The 24,332-nt window shown below is 40.2% G+C and overlaps 1 protein-coding gene across 1 annotated transcript; it reads left to right on the top strand.

The window, feature by feature from the left end:
* The first annotated feature begins 178 nt into the window (after positions 1-178).
* SLC39A9 (solute carrier family 39 member 9) lies at positions 179-18,160 on the top strand. The gene is made up of 8 exons (XM_036384121.2): positions 179-351; positions 550-667; positions 2,954-3,062; positions 6,141-6,332; positions 8,734-8,802; positions 9,972-10,057; positions 11,941-12,075; positions 13,789-18,160. The coding sequence occupies exons 2-8, from the start codon at positions 572-574 to the stop codon at positions 14,017-14,019; spliced, it is 918 nt and encodes a 305-aa protein (XP_036240014.1). The 5' UTR covers positions 179-351; positions 550-571; the 3' UTR covers positions 14,020-18,160.
* Positions 18,161-24,332: the final 6,172 nt, after the last annotated feature.

Below are 24,332 nucleotides of genomic sequence, written 5' to 3'. Positions count from 1 at the left end.
GGGCCGGCAGCCAGGCTGGCGGGGCGGGGCGCGGCCGCCGCCATCTTTGGTGAGGGAGCCGCTCGCGGTCCGTCGCGGGCCAAGGCGCCGCCTGCCATGTTGGAGTCGGGCAGCGGGCGGGGCGGGGCGGGGCGGGCGCGGCCCGTCCCGGAAGGGGAAGCGCCGAGTGCCACTTGGCCGCCGGGGCAGCGGCCGTGGGCACGGCTGGCAGCGGCCGTCCCGCACGGTCCCCTCGGCCCCGCCTGACGCTGCCCCGCCGTGAGGAGCCGCCTGCGTGCTCGCCGTCCCCCAGCTCTCCCTCCCGCCTCCCCTGGGAGCAGCACGGTACGGGTGAAAGTTCCCCCGCCTCAGGTGAGGGCCGGGCCCGCCTGCCGGTGGCCGAGCCGCTCCCGCCCCCTGGCCGCGCACCCCTGGCTGGGGGCCGAGCCGGCCGCTGCCGCCGGGAGAGAGAGACATGGCTGAAAGCCTCTCCTGGGAGCTCCGTGTCTGCACGGGTTAAGGCGTGCGGTGCGGAGAGGTGGAAAAGTTGCTGTTGGATTTCACTTCAAGGGAGCGGACAGAAAGCGGCGAAATGGACGACTTCCCCTCCATCTGCTTGCTGTCCCTGGCCATGCTGGTCGCCTGCTATGTGGCAGGAATTATACCCTTGGCAGTTAATTTTTCCGAGGTAAGACAGCTCCGCCAAACTGCTCGTTGGTTGCTAAAGGAGGAACCAGGGAGATCTCCCAGTGGGAGTTGGTGCCGTCCCCTTGTAATAGGGCAACGCTGTTAAGGATGAAGCTTTATCTTTAAAAGTTATGAGTGCAATATTAATTTTCATCCAGAAGTGCTGTGTAAAATTATGCTTGTTTCACAGTGGTCATTTAAATTCGTCAGATTTGAGTCTGGTCTCTGCTACAGGTGAAGTATCGGCAGGTAGTGTAAGGACACGAATAAGCATGACTATTCTTAGAAGCTTGTGTAAGAAATGGCTGAAGTCAGTGGTTATCTCTTTTGTGCCTGTGGGCTACTCAAATTAAGGCTCTTAAAAGCAATTCCAAGAACATTCTTGGAAAAAAACTTTGATTCACAATTTTACTCACAGCTTGCACTGTTGAGAATTAAGCCTTAGCTCTTTGATTACTGTAGAACTTCAAGGTACTGCCCCGTGTAACGCAAGGCATTCTTTCAGAAAAATATCTTGGATAAATAAGGTACTGTTAAAGGAGAGGGAGGGTTTCACAGTTTGGGTAAGTTCCCAAACAGTACAGGAGTTCCTGATTAAACATCTTTGTGTACTTCTAGGAAATAGTTGTTGAGGTGGTGGCAGTTGTCTCAGTCTCTGTAGGTTTCCTAATATCCTCTGATACCCAAGGGGTTTTGCTCTTTCTGAATGATGGTTATTTTATAGAGGCATGGTGTAGTGAGAGTTTAGTTGTATTGTGGTAGTAAGAGCACTCTTATAAGGGGTTCCCATTTCTCTTGGAAAGCAAGCACTTTTGGGAAGCAAGGTACTGGAGGAGAAATGTGCCTTTGTTCTCCATCAGGTCAGAGGGCTGCATGGAGTTTTAGCACTGCTTACTGTGTTGCTCTTGTTTTTTTAACATGCAAATGTATTTAGCAGAAATTGTTTGATTTCTCGTATAAAGGTGTATTCCTTTTGCCTCTGTATGTAGGCTGTTCTTATTAAATTTCTGTCTTCCCTACACCTAGCTATTTTGTACTGAAAAGGAGATGGAGACTTGCCTTGAAATGATAACTTGTCCTTTTAACAGATCTTTAAAATTCACAGGTGCCCAAGTGAAGGCAAGCTTTACTACATATTTGCAGTTGTAATAAATCAGTATTACTTCTGACACTTTCCTCTGTGTTTATGTGATATGCAAAAAATACTGTAGTATTGCAGATAAAATAATGTTTTTTCCTTGTATGTTATGATATCTTTGCATAATTACTTTATGAACAGCAGATGTTGAAAATTTATCTTCTCGTGTAGATTGCAACTGTATGACAATTTCCCAAGTGTAGTTATTGTTTGTGCAAGTTTACAGTGCATGTTTGTGGGAGCTTTACACTTGTTTTAATCTCTTGCATATTACTGTTGGAGTTGTCCCCAGTAATGCTGCAGCTGTTCCCTTATGGTCACACTTGGCTGGCTTTCAGGAAGCTGGTTGTGCGTCTCCTAGAGCATCCTGCTTCTCCTGTGCAAGTGCTGCACATTTCAGTGAGACTGAATAGTTTGTGTGGTTGCAGTGCATGAAGGAGAACGGGTGGCACAATAATGATAAGCAACAAGTGGTTTCCTGCTATTCAAATGCTGCTCTCTGTCCCTGGGCCTCAGAAGTTAAAATTAGTGTTTTGGTGGTGCTCGGACTTGTCATTGAACATGGAAGGTGATGGTGATTCTGCCACTGAATGTGTGCTGCACAGTTGTTAGGGGCTCTAAACTCCCATGGCTGCTACATGTTATATGATAGGGGTTCTTACAGGAACTGAGTCATGGCCTCTGCTAACTGTCCTATTGTAGACCTTATTATATGTTTATGTAATTGGATTTTAGTACGTGGCTTTGACTTTAACCTGTCAGCATAGTCAGAAGGAAGTGAATTGAGGAATTTATTGGTGAAACAGAATGTAATTAGTTTGGGAGAAAGATGCATCTAAGCTTTTTGTCCCAAACTAGAATATAACTAGGAAGATAACTCTAATCGTAGCAAGTACTAAGAAACTATGTGGGGTTTTTATTTTTGTTATAGAAATTATTCCAAAAATATGAATAAAATTATTCTTTACTAATAAAATTATTATTCTTTACTATAAAAACATTATGTTTATATAGTGTTGTTAAGGTTTAATTGCAAATTCTCAATATTTATGTAACAAGTAACCCCCTTCCCCAACATCTGTTAATAAGGGAGAGTAAAGAAAGTATTTTCATCCTTAAAGATGATACTTGTTTTGTACTTAATTGCAGGAGAGATTGAAGTTGGTGACTGTTCTGGGTGCTGGGCTCCTGTGTGGAACTGCCTTGGCTGTCATTGTGCCAGAAGGAGTACATGCACTTTATGAAGACATTCTGGAGGGTAAGAATCAAACCCAGATGGCTTCATTCAAGAGAACTTAGACTGTGGTGTGTTATGATATACTGAGGCTTCTTTTTTGAGTTTTTAAGAAGAGATTGATGGAAGAGCTTCACAGCAGTATGACACAAAACAGGCATAGAAATGCAAAACCACTATAGGCATGATATTGCACATTGAGGGATATGATCATGCAGATTGATGACTCTTACTGAGTTATCCAATCATTTGTGGCTTTGGATACTGTACTATTCCTGGAATAACAGCCTTTTATGACAGGTCATGTGTAGTGTTTCTTATTCTGGGGAGAGTTTAACTTCCCCTGGAACTTGAAAGGAGGTGTAAGGGTGCCTTTGGCAGAGAATGAAATTGTGGAGTGTTTGCTGCTTCTCTTTGTAGTTTAGACTGCTTCTCATTAAAGCAATTGCAGGAGGTGTTTTACAAATCCCTGCCCTAATAAGAATTCCCTCTGAAGCTGAAAAGCATCTTGGAATTAATATACTTAGCTGAAAATTATGGTTATATATTATGGTTGTGGCTAATTTACAGAGTAGCAGGCATTTCTTCTTGGGTAGTGATACACATTACAGATCTGAATCTCTGTGTTCAAGCATCCCATTCTAGTTTGCTGTCACTGTTGTAACCACCTCATCATCTCTAATGAAGAGCTCAAAGTGAGCAGAGATTGTGTCTTGCAGGGATGTTTGTGTGGAGCATGTCTTACAGCCAAAAGCCTTAACAGACCTCAATTTGAGATTCTGACATTGTTTCAAATAGCCAGGGCTCATCACCTCTGTTGGGAGCGCACTTTAAATTTTGGTTTTGCTTGCAGACTTGTGCTATGAGATGACCATTGCATGTATGAGATTTTTCCAGTACACTCAGAATCAAAACTTTAAAGGCAAATGTCAATGGCTCACTGATTGCAGGGGAAAGCACTATAAAGTTGATGCTGTAGAGAACCTTGCAAACATCTGGTGTGCTGCTGTTGCTAATTTGGGATTGAGAGGCAACTGTAGTCCTTTGCTTTTCCTGTAGTACTGGGTTTTGTGTTTCTAAACTTCTAAATTTCATTTTAGCAATATGCTTTAATGTATACTGTTTTAGCTTCCACTAAATTTATGTTGTTCTGCTTATATTTAGAATAAATAGGAGATAATATATAAAATCATTCTTTATCAAGAAGTGAAAGAAGCTCTGATTATGCCTTTATACTATACTATAATTTGTGCACTCTGATGTCAGATGTCTCTAATGAGCTGTAGTGGGTTTGCTCTCTATTCAATTTTAATTCTGAGTCGACTGATTTTCTCTTGTAATGGTACAGCTAGCAGTGAATACAATTGCTGTGAACATTGGTGGGTTTTAACACTTTTTCACCAAATGGGGCATACTATTCATGTATGACTCGACAGCTTGCTGTGTAGAGCTGTATGGGCTGTGACTTTGTTTAGTGTATGGCAAAAAGACACTTCACAGTACTGCAGTAGTAATAGCAGAAGTATTTACCTAGGGAAAAAAAGAGTTTGTGAATGGCTTCAGACTCAATGTCTAACTCACAGTATTTTGTCTAACAACAGTCTATCTGATTTTTTTTTTTATATTGCAAAGGGACAGAACTAATGGATATTACAGATTTAGCTACAAAAATTATTTCTAGTATGTTTCCTGGTAAAGTAGGATATTCAAAATTAAACTTAAGACTATGAGAACAGCTTTCTGGTTTTTTTTTCCAAGTTCACCTATTTGCATAATTAAATCTAGAAAGATGCAACTAAGGGAAACTTTGACATATATTCATATAAGTGGAAAAACAAAAAGAGAAATCTTTGTTTTCCCTCTTTCAGGTGTAGCTTAACTCTGACTGGTTGCTTGATAGCAAGCAGTTTAGTGTTTTCCATTGATATGGAAGTAATTTACAATTACTTCTGTATTTCCCTGTGGGTAAATAGGCTGTGGAATAAACAACTTCTGATTTTCAACCTTGTAGGCTGAGAGAAAATAGCATATCATAACTTGGATTATTCTTTGATTATAAACCTGTGTAGTGAAACCTTGGTTTGGGTGCTACTAGCAAATAAAATTCCTTTGCTGACTTCAGTCCTTTGTTTTAACTGCTGAAACTGTATAATTCCTTTTCAGAAAGATTGTCCTGAGTTATACAATTTTATGGCTTGAAATGATCTGAAGCAAAGTCAACTTCATAATATAGATGGCAAAAATCTTATGTGGTCCAAAGTAATTTTATTGATGAATCTTGTTCAGCAAAGATCTGTGTGAAATCTTTGCTACCAAGCTTATTCTGATGTGCTTTGACTGTAGCAATGGCATGGTGACATTTTGTATAGTGGGAAGAACATACACTTGTCTCATCCAAGGGGAAGTATGAATATTCCAGCAAGACAATGACTTGATAGAGTAAGTCAAGTTCTTGCTATAAGTTTTTAAAGCTTCTGAAGAGTAGTTGCCATCCAAAAGACCTTCCAAAAATGAAAAAAACATGGGCAAGCTTTAATAGCTGGTGTAGGGAAAGGAAACCACGCATCATTCATCCCCAGGGCTTGGACTTTGGGTTTCTGGGACGGTACTGACATTTATAGGTCAGTGTGCTTGACTTAACTATTGTTGTAGTCTGTATCAATGGGGTGTATCAATACTAGCTTGTTTATGTCTCAGCATCAGTTAATCTTCTTAAAGATGGTATTAAATCTTTTAGTGGATGGAACCTATTTTATTTTCTCACTTAATTGAAGGTAATGAAGTAACTGCTTGATGGTATCTCTGAATATTGACAAAACGGGCAACTTCAGTTAAAACAGGAATTATACAGCAATTTTTGTGAATTAATTTGTATTTAAAATGCAACCTAGCTTATAACATATTAATACTTTCTTTGTTTTTCCATGCTGAAGATGTATGAGGAGAAACCAACCAGGCTTTGCTAAGAACGTTGTCTAAAAAAGACCATAACCAAGGACTTCTGTGTATTGTCCAGGAAAGTGTGAGGAAGGCTTTTGGCAGAAGAGCAAAGAAGTGACTGTGTCATGTTTAGTCTCCTGATGTGTTTGCTTGCTGTCCCAGGGAAGCACCACCCAGCGAGCGAGATGCAGCACGTGATGGAGTCTGAGAAGGTAGCGAACATCCCGGCGGTGCACGAGCACGGCCACGACCATTCCCGGCTGCACGCCTACATTGGGGTGTCCCTTGTCCTCGGCTTTGTCTTCATGCTCTTGGTGGATCAGATAGGCAGCTCTCATGTGCACTCTACAGATGGTAAGTAAAGATTCACTTCAATTAGACTTGCTAATTAGTCTTAATTTACAAGTTGAAATTTATTTCTTTTAATGCTACCAGGGTGTAATTTGTCCAGTCATGTCCAGAGTTTCAGTAGGTACTTTAAAAACGTAAGCCATAAACCACGGTCCATGTGAAATGTTTGTGCTGGAAATCTATCTCAAAATTCACCATAATTTGGGAGCTTGCCTAAATAACATGTATGAGCACGTGTGGTGTGGGGGTGGAGGGTGACTTGACACTTGAATTACTGTCTGTTTTTAGGGGATTTCTTTGGCTTTTCAAAAAACTTCAGTTGGTCTTATATTTGTTTGTTTTTCCTACTTAATTGTCTTATATGTAGGTAAAATTTGCAAAGAACAGCAAGTTATCTTAAGCAAGATGGCAGGAATGATTAGATGTAAGCTCTGGTATTTGAGCTGCATAGCTGGACCTCCCACACTGTCTAAAGCCTCACATACTTCCAAATACTTCTTGCTTTATGTAAAGATTTGTCAGCTTCGTGCAAGACTCTAAAAATGCCTACAATTGCTTTTGTTTCCTGCCTGTGACTTTATGCTCAGAGTGTAGCTTGAAATGCACCAAAGGTGTTGTGTCAGTTGAAAAGGTATTTTATTGCCTTTGGCTGCTCATTTTCTCCCACACAACATCCTCTGATGCTGGAATTTGGCCCTGAAAAAATAAGGGATTGATCTTAAAGGAAAAGTAAAACACAGACAGGGGGATATGTTTTGGCTGGATTTTGTCAGTTCACAGTGCAGCCTGTTTTTATGGGGATACTGTGATGGGACAGATGAAAGGCCAGTGCAGGGGCTATGTCACTTGTGTACTCCTGAAGAAGTGTAAGTGGAGCCACAGCCATTAGTAGCTGATTTTCAGAGCTGTTCTAAAGAAACACTGGCAATGAGGATGTCAGGGAGATGCAGGTGAGCAACTTCCTAAAAGATTCTTGGTTTGTATAGGTTATGACCCTTTTCTATGTCTCTGATCATAGCAAGTACCAGGACAAGACTGTGATTTGTGTTAGAGATACACACTACAAAATAGGATTATAAGTGAAGTTTTATCTAGCCTCTACCTGTCACAGGAGATGTAGCAGTGTTTTTGTAATGTTTTTTAAAGCAACTGAAGAAAAACACATTTTTCTTGAGCCAATCAATGTCTTGTAGTTTATTACCTATCAAATGACTAGGCGTTACTTTGTCTAAACTAGAAAAATTCAGTAGGCCAGAAGGAAGGTATGAAGTCAAATGTGATTCTTTGTGTTTAGTAATCAAAAAAATCAAATAATCAAATCAATCCAAAACAATTGTAAAGGAAACGTTTTTTATGAATCTCTCCTCCTGTTTGACATGAGTGTACCATTGCCATCATGCAAATGCAGCTTGTGGAATTAATTTCTTATGTGGCTTCCCCTTCATTCAGAAGATAAAGCTGACCAAAGAGGATGCATTAGTTTAGATCTGACTCTTTGGGAAGCTACATGTGTGCCTGGGAATGAAGAGAGACTTGGGGGTAATGGGCAAGGCAGGAGGAAAGAAAAGGACTGGAATTTCTGTTTTGGCATCACTGCAGAGTTACAGCAGGTGTGCTTACACTTGTTTTACAGAACACTGGGATAATTCAGACATGGCTGCTCAAACTGTCTGAAATTAAACAGTTGAATAATAAGATGTTTCTACACTTTGTAGGGCTTACCCACCCTGCAGTGATTCTTTGTAATGGTTTCACCACTGATTGTGTAGTGGTGGATATTGATGTTGCCCTGTTGTGCTAACCTGCAAATGTCAGGCAATTCTGGTCAAAACAATGGATCTCAAACAGCTCTGGCTGCATTTCTCCTTTGTGATATATAACATCAAAGGGAAATCTTTGCAACTGGTGCTGTGACAAGTAGTCTTTATTGTTTACTAGGAACTGCCAGGGAATCACTGCAACAAAAACTGACCCAGACTGTCACCTGAAGGAAACTACAAACCTTGAGCTGTGTGGAGAAATATCATCCTGACTCTTGAAGCAGCTCTGAATTCTTGGGATCCAAAAATAGCTTTTCTTTTTCTTGGTGGCGCAGACCTTTAACATTTCATTTGAGGAGGTTAAGAAAAACATCTGCTTCTGCCTATGAGAGAGATCCTGCAAATTGCAAAGAATTGTCCGTAAGTCTGTCACCTGTTTGTTGGCAGAACTTCAGGTGATGTGAAGGTGTTAAGTGTCAAACTATTTTGCAGTAAATCTAATGCAGAAATACAGAAGCTGGTAGTCCTGAATACAACTGCCTAAGCAGCTGGGGGAGTTATGTACAGTGATACTTACAATATTTTTTCTAGCATAATTTATTAATTTGATCTCTTTCTCATAACTGTTCTCATGACTGTTTCAGATCCAGAAGCTGCAAGATCAGGCAACTCCAAAATCACCACAACACTGGGACTAGTAGTCCATGCTGCAGGTAATGTGGGACCTATTATTAGTCCTTGACAAGTATATGTATTGCTGTGTGGGTCATCTTTAGGTGGGATGGAGACATTTGGGTTTTACTTTTGGAGGTGGCTTTTTAAAAAAGAAAGGAAAAAAAAGGCAGGGAGAACTAAGGATCTTTCCCAGAATTAACTGGGAGCTCTGATGGTTCATGGAGTTTTATTTGGGTACAGAATTTTCTCTTTTACTCTTTACTTTACTCTTTTGTTTTTCCCATGTGAAAGGTTGTGTGATGCTCACTCTCTGCCTCTTCAATTCCTTTGCTGACTCCTTTAGCTGCTAAATTTCAATACATGCTAACAGATTTGATAAGTTGCATGAAACACCTTTGGGGTTGCTTGTTGGTTGATGGGTTTTTAAAAAAATACTAATTTAAAACAATAGTATCTTGTAGGGAAAAAAAAGGACGTTATAAGGTGGAGCACAAAGACTTGACTGAAAGCCATGTGGGCTGACTTGCAAGGACTGACTGTTAGGTGTGTGTTACAGTCAAGCCATTGTGATTTTTCACTATATATGTATAGTATAAATGTGGTGCTCTTTCATGTCCTGCTGAAGGTTGTTGTCTAGATAAGTCAGAAGATGTTGATCAAAAAGATACTTCTTCACCAAACAAAGTGTGTATATATTAAGGAGTAGTATAATATGCATTTTTTATTTAATTTAGACAGTGTAATTATTGTAAATGATAAAAAATATTTACAATAGTATTTATATTTGAAAAATAATTTCAAGGGTAATAACTAAAAGTCTTGCAATGCTTAGTATCTAAAACTAAGATACTAAGCATTGCAAGTATTTTTTAATTAGAGAGGAAATCTCTTCTAGTATAGAAGACTAAAACAACTAAACTTGTTACTTGTTCTAGTTTGAAGGAATGTGTTGATACGGAGTAGATTCCCATTGTGGTTTTTATGGTCTTGGGAAATATGAGACAGCTCTTGTTGAGGCTTTTCTGATGTTCTGAAATGTTATGGCTTAACAAACAAAGGCAAGTGAATCCTCTGTTGGGCTGCTATTGTTAATGGCAATTTTCAGTAATAGAGCTTCTTAAATCAACATGTTTTCTACTCTCAGCCTTTGAGGGGGTGGGGAAGCTCATGTGGAAGAATAATCTATGAATCTGCACTTCTTTTTCAGCTGATGGTGTTGCATTGGGTGCAGCAGCTTCTACTTCTCAGACTAGTGTCCAGTTGATAGTGTTTGTTGCGATTATGTTGCACAAGGTGAGTCATCATCAAAAAAATCTTACTTGTTCTTCAAAAGACTGTTAACACAAGAATTGCTAAAGATCTACAGTTTCATTAGTGATGTAATACAGAAATGTTTAATGCCATTGAAATGGAGAGATTAGTACAGTGTCAAGGACCACAAAGCAAGGGTATGAGGTATGAGAGGAAGAGCACATGATTGATGCTAGGTCTGAGTGGGGTGCAAGTGAGAGACAATTCTGACTGCCTACTGCCTGCCTTGATAGCAGAGGTTGGGAAAAGTCTCCCAGAGGTAGAGAGGGAAGAGTAGCTCATGAAAAAATGTGTCAGCTTCACACTGACTTCTTCTGAAGCTGGTATGGTAGTGTTTATTTAACAAACAAAAAACCCCAAGGTTATTATGTCTCTAAGAGACATATTCCAAGAAATTCTAAAGGGTGAGACGCAGAAGGAGATGCTAGTGCATTAGGAGGAAAAGCAGTTTCATGCTTAGTACAACAGTCTTGGTTCTGTGATGTTCATCAGGAAATGGGGAGAATATTTGTTGTGAAGGGTTTTAGTGTTTGAAGGATTAGTCTTTTGAAACCACTGAATATCAGAGTACTAAATTACAGCAATTAACTTGTGCTTACCTCTGTTGTAGTAGCTTCAACATCACTCATATACCATTTTTGTAGGAAAACAAAAACCAATTTTGCTGATGGTAACAAGCAAACAGTGGCTCTTGAAGATGGAGAGATCTTTGCTGAATACTTATGTGAATGTGAGCCTATTGGCTCTGTAGGCTCTAAACATACCTGTGCAGACGAAATTTGCCTTATGGTAACACATGCATGGATGACAGTGGTTAGTCATAAATTCATATTAGAAATCATACATAATTACATGTTCAAAATGTTAGGAAATGCCTATCTATTATGTCTTTTCTTCAATGTTCATACAAGTAATTGTGGTTTGCATAACTTTGAGGGTGGCAGTGTCACTGTCTCATCTTGGAGCTTAACTTATGGCTATTGCCAGGTGGAACTTGATTCTGTTATTCTTAATGTTCTTAAATGACTTGTGGAATTATACAATTTTAGAGGAGGAAAATTTCTCCTGTGAATATTTGGTAATAGAAGAGAAACTTATTTCTTCTCTGATGTCTTTTTTCTATTCTTTTGATCCTATCTGATTCTTTTGTCTTTCTCATCTCTTTTTTCACTCATTATTTCCTTCTATGTCAAAAAAAAAGGGATTCTCTGTATAAAAATGCTTAAGGTATTTTAGTTTTATGTCTTACTTTGGAAATGTCGGGGTGGATTGCTATTGTTTTTGTACAAGCAAAAGTATAGTAAATTCTGTGAGTAGTGGGACATCTATGCCTTTTGGGTAAGAAACTGGATGCCAGCAGAGGGAGAAGGAAGTGTTTGTTTGCTTCCTGATGAGAACAGGAATGAACTAATCAAAAGAACTCAAGTCTTTGTTAACACGCAGGTTGACTCTTACCTGTCTTTGGGCAATTGTTTCCTTCCCCATGTTAATTGTAGAATTTTCCTACTGCAGATGAAAAAACTGTCTATCTAAGGACGTGTGATAGTGACAGGATGAAAAAGGAAATTACCCAAGTTGATGGAGTCTTAGGAATTATAGCAATGACTATAGTCAGAATGAATATTTTAGTATTTGTAATGACTACACAAGTACATGTTTTTTGATAGCCAGAACATGAGTTTCCATTAGGTTTGGTTATTAAGGTGGGGCAGTCTGCAGAATGCTCCTAATTTGGGTTAGCTGCACCCACCCTGAATGTCTTCCAATTCAGTCCATTTCAATGTAGTAAGTCATATTTCAACCTTTTCTCATTTTTCAGGGCCTTTAGGAGGTATTGCACTAGCAGTAAGTTTTGTTTTTTGCAGGCACCAGCTGCCTTTGGCCTGGTTTCCTTCCTGATGCACGCTGGGCTAGAACGGAATCGGATCAGAAAACACTTGCTGGTCTTTGCCTTAGCAGCACCTGTTATGTCAATGGTGACATACTTAGGACTAAGCAAGGTAGGTCCATGGTTTTGTTCTGCCCAAAATCTACCTTAATGGAGAAGTCTGGGGAAAGGACTGTGATATGAGTTTCATATTACACAATTCCAAACTGTTTGAGATATTCAGCAGAATAAGATTTAAGAAAAGCTGATGAAAAGGTAGCAGTATGAATGCACAAAACAAATAATAATCCATGCATTTCACATCAGAATCAATGACTTTATAGAGTTTGGTGTAGGTTTTTTTTTAAAGTCTGATTTCTCTTTTTAATCCTTTTTGCTGCTCCCCACTGAGAACAATTTATTCAAATAGCAGGTTTTATGTGATGCCTATTTAAATAAGTAATTTTCAGCATTGTTGCATGCATTCTTCTTTTAATATGTAGGAAGGAAATAATCTCCTCTAGCATCCCCCACCATCCCAGAAGTGGTCCTCTATATTCAAAGTCTGTGTCAGAAGTTGAGTCCTCAGCTAGAACAGTCCTTGTGCCTTACTCCATAAAGCATCGCTGTGTCTTCAGTCTGTACAACAAATGGTCTGTGAAATGGGACACTGCACATGAGTTTATCATCTCTGTCCAAATTAAATGTTTCTGCTTCTCATAGCATGTCCTGGGATGCTCCTGTATTTCTCAGCTGTGGTGTGTCCTGCTGGTGTCATGCTGTGGTGGCCTGTTGTAAAGGATATAGCGTGGTCTCATGAAACTCAAGGCATGAAAGGAAAGATTAAATAAACTATCTGGGCTAATCCTTTACTTGCTGGATAGGATTTATATTTGACATTATAGTACAAAAGACAGCAGAAAAAAGGTTGGATCTGTAAATAGAAAAGAGAATTCTCTTTGAGCACTGTTTTGAAGGGTCCTCATTAAGGTGGGGTTTACATGTTGCCCTTCAGAAAGAACAGAGAATTGGTAAGGCATCAGGACTGTCACAATGGTTTTATAGTTCCAGATGATGTATCTTTCTCTTTGGAAAAATGACCTGAGAGTAAACACAAGAACTAAGATTACACCTGAGTTGGAAAGCATTGAAGAAGTATTTGAATCTGATATGCATGGGTTTACATTTCATTGCATTTACTGATGTGTAGCATATCTTAATCTATTATGAAGGTGAAGAGGTGCTCAGTTTTGATGCAGAAGATGCATTTCGTTGTGAAGTTTGCATGGAAATACTGGAAAAGTTTTGGGTATTTAATTCTACATACAAATGAAATATTTAATGAGTGATGTTCTGGGACTTCGTTCTGAAGAGCAGTGGAGAAGATATTTAAAGGTTAATGTCTTATTTGAACCCCTTGTTCAGAAAAAGGGAGGAAAAAAGTCAACCTTGAGCATCCTCCCTAAAATTTGTGGCTTTGCAATATGAATTTTATTTTTTTTCAAAACCTGTTTGGTATATTGGCTGTGAGCTGATCAACAAGATGCTTCAGTAGACTCTAACTTCTTTCATTTTCTGAGGGTTCTTTTGTAAGGGTTTTTTCTTTCGTAAGTCCAAAGAGAAGTAACTAGCAGGAGGGGTGTCTTTCTGCTCCCTCACAACTTCAGGGTGCCAGTCACTACATGTAAGGTGCAAGACACAAAAAAATCACACTAAACCATTGTCATTGTGAGAAGAGACTTGATAGAAATCCTACTGTTCCTGGATACTGGGAGATTTTTTAAATTTTTATTACTGATTGAAGAACTTCTGCTTTTTCTCACTTTTTTTGCTCTTTGTTTTTCAGAGCAGCAAAGAAGCCCTTTCAGAAGTCAATGCCACTGGAGTTGCTATGCTGTTTTCTGCTGGGACTTTCCTTTATGTCGCCACAGTTCATGTCCTCCCAGAAGTAGGAGGAATTGCTCATAGCCACAAACCTGAATCAACTGGAGGAAAAGGACTCAGTCGTCTGGAGGTGGCAGCCCTAGTATTAGGATGCCTTATTCCTCTAGTTTTGTCCATTGGACACCATCACTAAACGCTCAAATTTCAGTGTTCTCAATAAGACATGAGCAGTAAATGTCTGCTGCTCCCTTTATCATTCTTTTACCCATCATTCATCCCATCCACTTTATGGAGTTCAGAGGGAATTCTGATTGCAAAATGAGAAATACTGGGAAAGTTTTTAGTGTAGCAAAATGTACTTTGGCAGCCGGACACAAATTCTCTAACTTTCTTTTCTGAAGACATTTGCTATTTTAATTGTTACTTCTGGCCCTATTCTCAGGGAAGATGGAACTTGAAGTTTAAGAAAGGTGAGCAGGAAAGAATATAGCAACTCCTCACAAAATTGCAATCACCAAAGTATCCTGCAGTTCAGCTTTCACAGCTGAGAGCAAAACCCAAGGATGGCTGCGTTGTGGGAGGTTGAAGTCTCACTAATGAAGAAGGGGACTCTCCCCCATCGGTTCTACATTGTCCTGGCAATGCTACTGGCCCTTGTGATGCTTGTCACTAATTGTACTGCAGAAATGGGCTGCGCTGGGAACTCTATATAACACTGCTGCTGTCACAGAGGTGTCACTTGATAGGAAAGAAATTATGTAGACAATGTGTAGGATTAGAGGAAGAAATCAGCTGGTTAAGAAAGTGCAAATGAGTTTTGCAGTGTATTCCATTGTTTAAGACAAAGGATAGAAGCAAGGAGAATAGTGTTTTGATTGTTTATTCAATTGTTAATAAATTCTAAAAAGGACTGTTTCTTGGGAGATAGTCTTCTGCCAAGTCAGTCAAGTCAGCAGGAATTATGTCTTGGCTACTGGGATACACTAACGCTTCTATTGAGAGAGATACCCATAGTGCCCTTTGAGATAGAGCTGTTCTGGGCTCTGAGGAGTAGAAATCTGATGGAGACAGCTGTTGAGGGACCAGAGAACTTTACTAGCTCATTTTCAAAAACCTGAACTGCTGAAATCCGTGGGGGGCTGTGTGGGTTTTTCACTAAATAAAGATATTACGGCTATAAAGATGTTTAGTTAAGTATTTATGCTGCAGATAGAATACAAAGTGTTTCTAAAGGAGTTCTGGACAACAAAAACTCAAACCCGCCAAAAACCAATCTGGTGGGTTCCCAGTGGACCTGTTAGACATTTTGCTTTTCCTTTGGGAATTGTTCATTTGCTCTTGCTGATAAGCATTAGTTTTGGTGAATCTACTGGAGGACTTTCTGCCAATTGCTGATGTCTCTCACTAGAGAGGAGTGGGAAAAGACCCCTCTGTTTTCAAGGCACAGATTTGTCTTACCAGACACTATTTCCCTTATGTAAAACATGTTATACTCTAATGTGCATTGGAAAGTCAGGAATGTTTGACATGCACAGAATCAGCATAAAATTCTTTCTTTAGGGGAAAACTTTTTAATGCTGGCCCCCTTATAAGCTATACTTTGTCTGCACTTTTTGAAGATAACATTGCCAAATCTATTTTTCTTTTTTTGTTGTTGTTTTTTTTAAAAGAATCTTGAAGAAATATCTTCTTAACTGAAGTGCTTCTTGTTTCCATATGAATGACTATGACTGTTTGTGATACCATTTATTACGTAAACTGCAGAGCCCATTGTGCCTCATAACTTCTTTACATTTTTGTTATTGTCCTGTTTGTCTGTTAGTTCAGAGAGTAATGGGTATGGCCTGTCTCTTGGACTAGTGATGGCTTTGTCTGTTGGCTCTGCAACAATACTGATGAATCCCAGGATTGAACCTAGTATTGATTCCCAGGAGTGCTTGTTCATTTGTATGTTTTACTATGTAAGATCAATGCAAAATTATTAGAAGTCATATTTTCCCATAAGACAGTATTTTCAGATAGAATTAGTGCTTCAGACCTAGACAAACATTTTTTTTTAATATTAGACCTTCAATATTGTGTTCTGAAAAGCCACTGCAAAATTAGTTATGTGGATGGGATCCTCTTCTGGGTGTTTTTCAATTTTTTTGGTCTGTTTTGGTTTTGGGATTTTTATAACATACGTAATGCAACTGGTAAGTTACTGGTTTAAAAAGTTCAGCAGGACAGGTTCCTAACACATGCAATTGATACACAGGGATGTTTACTCCAGAGTTCTGTTCTTCCTGATTCCCCCTAATTACCTTCTTCCTTAATAATCTCACTGTTTTATTTGTGTTTAAGCTTTCCACATAACCATTTCCAAAAGCTGGAGGGTTTGCAAGAGCAGGAGATAGCTTAGTGCAACATTAGGTGCTTGCATTTCATAAAGCAGTAAGTTACTATTCTTTGACCTCTGTCCTGACACTTGCATCCCCACCCTGGGAGTTGACACCCTGCCTCAATTCCCCTTTAGCCTCACTTTGTGTATAACAACAGCAGTGGTTGACAGAGACTTCCTGTTCATTGCCATTTGATCCCGGCTGAAGCATGTGGATAGGACCTTTTCACATGGATCAGTGTGTATTGGTGAGGGTGTGGCAGCCGGGTTTTCACTGCTGACACAACCTCTGGCATATTAATCACAGGTGTCACTGCTGAGAGGTCTTGTCATCTTTCCATTTTCCTGTCCTTCACATCATGTTTCCAGTTTCTGGGGCAGCCATCAGAAATAGTAGTACTCAGTTTAATGATTCATGAAGTATAGGGGCCAAGTTACAGCAGCAGGTGAAGGAACTTGAATGGAAACATTGGCAACTCAAATTTGGCACAAAAATTCTAAAAACGTACATTTTGGCATTTGGTTAAGTGACAGAAGACTTCAGTGACTTATTTTTTCTCTACCCATTTAGAATTAGCAACAGCATGTTGTTTTGGCTGCCTGTTATCACTGAATTATTATTTTCAATTTGTATTTGAAACTGCAGCGACTAAAGAAGCTTTTGGTTATGTTGATATGGAAAATTTAAATTTTATATTATCAGACCTTTCCAAATTTTTAGTACCAAATGGAGGATTATTTTCTTGATGCAGAGTATTTTAATGAGTTAAATTAAATGGTCCATTTTATTATAGCCCTTTCTTTTTATCTATCTCCCCATCTGTCGCAGTAAATACAAGCATTGCGTGTAGTCAGGGCCATCTGGTATCATTTTCTACTCCTCTGGAGACCTTGGTGCAAACAAATTCCTCTTACTCTCTTTGTAATATCCTCTCTGCCTGTTTTTTCATATGTGAGGTAGGTGGCAGTAGGTTTAGCAGGTAAATGCTTAAACCAAGTGCCAGCCATGTCCCACTTTCCTTCTGTAAGTCCCTCCGTGAAATCCATAATCTTCTCATCACCTGTTTCTTTTCAGTTAATGATTTCCTAATTGGTAATAGGAATTGACTAAAGCTGTTACTGTTGATCCTCATGTCTTCAGGTACTTCCCCTACTGTTCTTTTATTGTTCCTCTTATAAAGAAGGGAAATACTTCTTTTTCAGCATTCAATGACAGAGGCAGAAGCTGCGCTAACATTAAATTAAGTAAGGATGACAGAGCTGTCACACCAACACAGGATTTTTTGATTGTTTTGGCTTGTCAGGTGGTTGGGTGTTAAATACAGAAACCCACTGCTGACTCCAAAGAACTATTTCCAGGTGGATTATATAAAAGCTGATCTTACCCAAGAGGCCCAGGAAAACCACTGTATTTATTCAGGAACTAGTTCAGAGCCTTCAAGGAGCTTTTGACAGTAGCAGGTGTGTCCATGTGATATCAGCTGATTGCAGAAAAGAGAGAGATGTTGTGGAATAAATGCTCCTGCTGCTCCCTTCCTGTTCTGTGCTGGCCCTTGGGAGAAGAGAAGGAAATTGTACTTGTATTCTACTGAGGGTGGAAGGAGGAGGAGTGATTGCAGTATGGTGGGAAAGTTTATGATGAATATCGGATTCTTTACCACAAATTTCAGATTCCTGTTCACATCAAACTTCTTTTAATTTTTTTTTCTATACTGTTCTATCTCTAGCAGCCTTGGCTTTCCAGGGAAAAACATTGTGTGGTCATTGTTGTTTACCTTACATGTTTCTCCATGTATGGAACTGTAATTTTAATGTCTTTTTTCCAAACCATTTGTACACAAAATCATTCCATGAATGGCTGCCTTATAATTTTTCCACTTTAATTGTGAATGGTTAAAATAATATTGCCGTTTTCAATTTGTTTTATTATATTAAATTTTTACTAGGTGCAGTGCTTCGGAGTTGGCTTGTCATTTACTGCATGGGGTTTTCTGACAACTCTAATAGAAAGAAATTACAGTCTTAAATGGATGCAAGTGTTGCAGACAGTGTTTTATTTTTGTGGGAGTGTGTTTACTGCTTTTCTTTATGATGTCTGAGCACCTCTTGCAAACCTGAATGTGAAACTGCACGCTGGGAGGCAGTGTAGCAGGTGGATTTGGATATGGCTGAATGTGTTCAGAGGTATTAATGCAGAGATGATGTGACAGCTCTGCTTGAGTGGGGCATTTGGCCACTCATGTCTCTCACAGAGTGTTTAGGAGCTGGCATTGCCCTGATGCTATCTCCTGCACCCCCAGGAAAATCTCTGGAGCTTACAAGGCTGAGACCTCTTTGGAGGGTAACAAGAGATGATGGGCTTAAGGTTGCTCTAGACCACTGTAAAAAGGCTTGAGGACCCTTTGAAACTAAAGGAAATCCTCTTTTTTCCATCCTGTGCTCTCAGTCTCTTGTCAGTCCCAAACCAAAAACCTGACACTGTCTGGCTCCATCCCCTTTGCACCCTTCTCTCAATTTGTATATATTGATGAGATTCCTCTTAAAGCTGCTGAGTTGACATAGTGTATAGGTATTCTCCATACTTTCCAGCTGCCCTCTGAGCAGGACTGGGGTTTAGACCTGCATTTTCAGAAAAGAGAAAGGGGAATGGTGCTGTTACAGGATGAGTGATGTATGCATTTACAAACTTCATGCATCTATTTAAGAGATAGCACTTGATGGAGATTATTCATAAGCAGTTCATTTAAAAAATGGATTTATGTTTTTCTGCTGTGCTTCCTGTCTTCCATTCTTTTAGTGTATTTAGTAAACATGTCACCTCTGTAACTGGAGATTTAATCACTGTAGCCTGTGGTAAAGCCTTTTGGAGATGTGAGGAAGTGGTTTGGGTGCATTTATGTTACAAACTTAAATTTAGGAGCTGTGGTGTTGCAGGCTTCCTGATGATTGCTGTAGAGTGTTCCTTCATTTGTTAAGGAAATAAAAATGTACATCAGCATTTTTATGAGCGACTTGTTAGGGATGAGCACAGCACTAAGATGATGAGCTGTCATCTATTGTTCCAGCTGACAAATTAAGCCATTCTTCTACTGATAGGTGCAAGCCTTATCCAAGTATCCCTGCAGGCAGAATTGCACAACATTCCACCCTCCTTATCACAGCACTTCTCCCCCTTGTCTGTGATGTTGAGAGATTAACAAACTGTTATTGTGGATGGGGGTTAAAGAAAAATGCCTCGTTCAGAAAAACTTGTAGACCTAATAAAAATTAAGCTGTATCATGCTGACTGACACCAAAGCTACATAGTATTTGGAAACTCTAAAAGCAGAATGACATTATTAAGGGAAAATGCTTATTGTGCATCTGTGTGCTCAGCCAGTATTTGAAGTGGTAGTTAACTTATGATCTATGATTATAGTTATGTTGGAGTCTGTGGAGGTTAATGGGTTTCTGCTGTCTGAAGGAACACTTTCATTGAGATACTCCTGGTTACACAGGGTTGAAGAGGCCTGCTGAAAGCCCTGCTTACAAGCCTTACTACTACTTCAGGCAAGTCTTACTGTTGCACCTCGTACTCAAGTGTTTTGTGCCCTCAGAGGGCAATGCTATCAGGAGGATGAGTCGAGTTTTAAGACTGCAATGGATTTCCCATGTTCTATTGTCTCTTTTTGACAGAGAGACTGAGAGGTGACTGATCTTGAACAAAACTTTGTACCCTTGTACCCTTGGTATCTCCTCTGTGCAGACACTTCATGTGAAGGTGACTAAGTACAAGTGGATGGCTAGGCAGGGGATCTGGGAGCTTTTCCATGTTTATCCCTACAATCTAAACTTCAGCATCATGAAGAAAGCCTCATCTGCAAAAGCTGTGTGGCAGCATGGCTCACAGGAGAATAAAAGGAGATGGCCCTCTTAGCCTCCTGTATGTTGTAGAGAGCAAAGTCTTTGATGCCCTTCCTTGACAGATATTTTATCTTTCATTTGGCTGCTTGCTCCTCATCATTGCACGGTTTGTAATACAGCTGTCATGGTCTGCTGCTATGATAGATGGCAGCAGTACTGTGCCTCTGTACTTAGGTAACCACTTGAGACTGTGGATAGGAAGAAGGCAAGAGGTGTCTTGTGCCTGCCCTGTGTATGTTTGCAGCAGGGTCCTGACCTTGCTGGGACTGGCTGGATGAGCAGGACCAGGAAGGAGGAACTTGAAGTGGTGGCTGCTGGGACTAGAGCTGAGGGGTATTGAACAATGTATAGGGGAAGGCTGTGAAGAACACTGGTGGTGTGGGCCCTGCAGTTTCCACTCCTGAATGAAGTCCTAATTGTAGTGTCTGTACTTTTTAAGGCCTTGCCTTCGGTGATCACAGCAACGCTAGGTGTAAAGGAAGCCCAGAATGAGTATATAAGAGCAATTGTGGTCTCTGTGCATGTGTGAGGCATTTTACAAACTTAAGATTAAATAAAAAGAGGGGTTGGCCAGTTTTGTTTTCCTGGATGTGTATTTATTGTTTAAAAGTTAAGCCTATGAATTTCCTTGTTTTGATCAAAGGGAAGAAACCGGGTAGAAATTGGTGGATTACAATCAATATTGATACCTTTGCAGTTGAAAAACACCTTTTGGATAGAAATCCAGCAGCTAACCTGTTTTTAGAAACTTGGAGAATTCAGATATACTAACTGGTGTTGAAACATCTAAAGAGTGTGTTTCTCCAGAATGGGCAGCCCTGGATCTCATTTGCTCCTTGCTGGATTGTTTTGTCAGATCTGAAATGTGCCTGTGGTTCTCTGGTTGTTTGCCTGCCTTAATATGCAGAGGTATGACATTTCCCCTCCTCCATTATTCTGCCAAGGAAATGCTAACAAATCCTTCTCTTTTGAAGGACTTTTTTGGCTGTCCATGGTACCCAAACTACTGCCCTGGTATATGTATTCTTGTGATGTTCTGGATTTACTACCAGTGTCACACAGGAGGGAACAGTGGCTGAGGGAAATCAAGTTACATGCTTAGATTCAGACAATGTTCTGAGTTGGAAGAGATCCACAATGGTCATCAAAGTCCAACTCCTGACCCTGCACAGGACAACCTCAGTCAGATAAGCAGCCTATTTAACTACTGAATCTCCAAGCAATTTCTGTTTGTCAGCCATGTGATCATTTTCTAGTATTTAGGCTTGATGGGGGAGAAACTGGTGCCTTACAAGAAGCCTTCAAAGATAGCTGACCACTCTGATGTATTATGAAAAATGGCTTTTTAGCAGAAATCTCTGCTTATGAGAGTAAATGAGTTTTCTTCCAGAAGAGATATCTTAGTAGGGTTTAAAAAAATTAAATTTATATTCTCTTCATGCTGAGAGAAAGAATCATTGATTAGTGAAATAGTCATTGGTGTCAGTTCCTGAGAAAGCTACCTCCCAAAAGCCAAGCTATGAGGCTGGCTACTTGCTATCAAATCCCTTTGCTTCAGTAAATTGGTATCTTATTTTCTGTCTTCCTCTAAGTCTCTTGAAGTGTCTCTATATCCACAGCAAATAGTTGGATTTATTATGATTATTATTTATCCTGGACCCTCCAGCATGGATCTGAGTGTGTTTGAAGGGCTGGGACTAGTGAAGGGCTTTGGCTGGAACAGGTCACTGAGACCATGTAATTCTTACCAAGGGATGATAAATGGGGTTATACATCTCTAAGGGTGATGTCTGATGGGGTTGCAAATCTACAGAGGCACTTGACTTTAATGCCACTTGCTGAGTAACTTTTCTTTGAGTTCTGCAAAACAGCTCCAACTTTCCATCTGACACTGAAAATTTATTCATTGTGCTAAAGAAACATGCTGTGTTAGTGTATCTCACTAGAGGTGAATTGATGGTAGTTGCTTTTCTACTTAAAATAGCCTCTGCACACAGATGTGCACCTAGGAAGCTGTAGCATCACTTTGGGGAGTACATGTGACATTTTGTCTTTGCAAGAATGACGATCATAAATGAAACTGGAGCTGCACTTCACTTCTCCACATTGGTTGGATACCTGCTAATAACTCCCATGATTGCTAATGTTTCTCAGGGTTAAAAATGGCTATGGAGCCTATCAGAAGCTGTAAAAGCAAAGGGAATCTGCCTTACTGGAAGGTAAGATCTGAATCTCTCCAACTCCGCAGCAGCTCTGATCCATCTCAACTTACTGGCCCTAACCCCAGAAGCAGTTTGTTCTTTTCTGCATAACACAGTATTGTCAGGTTGCCCAGACCAGCAAGATGTAACTTTTCACTTAAAAAAAAAAAATACAAGCCTCCTCAGCAGCTGAAGTTAGTATGTGTCTCCTTAAACTGAAAGAGAGCATCTTTGAGCTGGAGAGCGGCCTGTGATGAAGGCACATAGGGTAATTCTTGGGCAGTTCCTGTGCAGGGCTAAGAGTTGGACTTGATGCTGCTTGTAGGACCCTTCCAACTCAGAATATTCAGTTAGGAAATATTACTTCTGTATAGCTTGCACTGCTGTCTGCTTCAAACATTTATTTTTAGCAAAATTGTATTGGCTTGATGTGTAGGAAAAATAAAGACAACATATTAGTAAAATAATTGCCATACCAGTGCAGCCTGTTGCTCCAAAGAAAGGTTTTCTGATTGAAGGTCCAGTGCTGTCTCTCAAGGATGTACAGATGTGTTTCCCCTTCATTAGATTGGTACACACATAAGGGACATGTTAAAAGAGCCACTATTACTGCAAATTACTGTGTCCAGACACCAGCAGTTGCAAAATTCACCTTGCTGCTATCTATTGCCCTAGCATTGCTGGCCGTTCACTTGACAAAAGCAAGTTGCTCTTTCCCTCCCCTGGCCTGTTGACTTTAAAGAACTTGCTTTAACTACTCAGTGCCTTGCTTGTCTTAGAGGCCTCCAGATTAAAAAAAAAATTCTTTTTGATGTTCAGAGCTAGAAACCTCTTTACTCTCTTAGTCTATGTGAGGTAAAAATAAGAAAGAATGAAAAATAAGTAAAGGGTGAAAATCTGTCTCATGGCAGGTTGCTGCTGTCAGATCTTTGCATTGTTGGTGCAGTACAATGGCAGGAGCACTGGATCATTACATGGGAGCTCTGTGGCTTTTCACTAGACATTTACACGGTTAAGTGAGGCTGTAGGGCCCAGATTCATTTTTACCCTTTGTGCAACATAATTTGAGGGAAAATTTTCCTTCTCCTGGTTATGAGTAGTATTTCCTTCTTGGTGCTGTGTACAGAAGGTCATCTATGGCATTAATGCTTCTGTTCCGCAATGCAGTATTGTATTCAAGAGTTAGAGCTCAGGTGAGATGGAGGCAGTATCTGCTGCTCTCTTCTCCACTCTGTGCCTTAATGTCACTCTGAAATGGGACATGTCCTGCTGCTCTGGGCATGTCCTGTCTGGGACCAAAAGGTTGGTCAAAGCCAGGGTGAGAAGAAGTAACAAATCATGGTGTTTGCTGGCTCTCTCATCTATTGATCAACTGTGACTTTTATCAGGGATCTGCATCTCTAATTTCTCTAATACTGAATGCAGCCTGTGAGCCTGAGGCAGGCTGTCTGCACCTCCTGTCTTTAAGATGCTCTGCAAGTGCTCTGACTGTACAGAGCTAAGTGAGCCATGTCCTGTGGTGTGACCTGGCCTACAGCACATCCCAGGTTTCTGATCGGGGATGGGGAAGGACCATGTGTCTGCACTGTGTTTCTTCTGAACAACTGCATTTGGGAAGGGCTGGCATCCAACAATTACAGCATCAGAATCTATTCACGTGGGATGGCACAGGTTAAATCAGGAGCAGATACCTCAGCATATATGCATACATGCCATACAGCATGTACATGTCTGTATTGGTTATGGGATATCCCAAAACCACAGATGGTTTAGCAGCTGGGATTCTTCCCTGAATTCTAATCCTGGAGGGGAGGCAGGATGCAGTAAAGAACAATATGAGGATAAACTGCTTTCCTGTGGGCATTGCAAAAGAGAGGTTCTTTTGGAGAACTATGTATCTGTAGAGGGAGAAGGAGTTTCAAGGGAGAAACAAGGACATAGTACTCCCACAGCAACCTTTTTAATCAGGTTCCCTAAGCAGGAGATGAACATGGACCTGAGCTGTGTGACGTATTCCTATGT

This window comes from Molothrus ater, chromosome 6 (genome assembly GCF_012460135.2).
Source record: "Molothrus ater isolate BHLD 08-10-18 breed brown headed cowbird chromosome 6, BPBGC_Mater_1.1, whole genome shotgun sequence".
Classification (NCBI taxonomy): domain Eukaryota; kingdom Metazoa; phylum Chordata; class Aves; order Passeriformes; family Icteridae; genus Molothrus; species Molothrus ater.
Note: the sequence above shows the minus strand (reverse complement) of the source record. Positions and strands in the feature narration are given on the sequence as shown.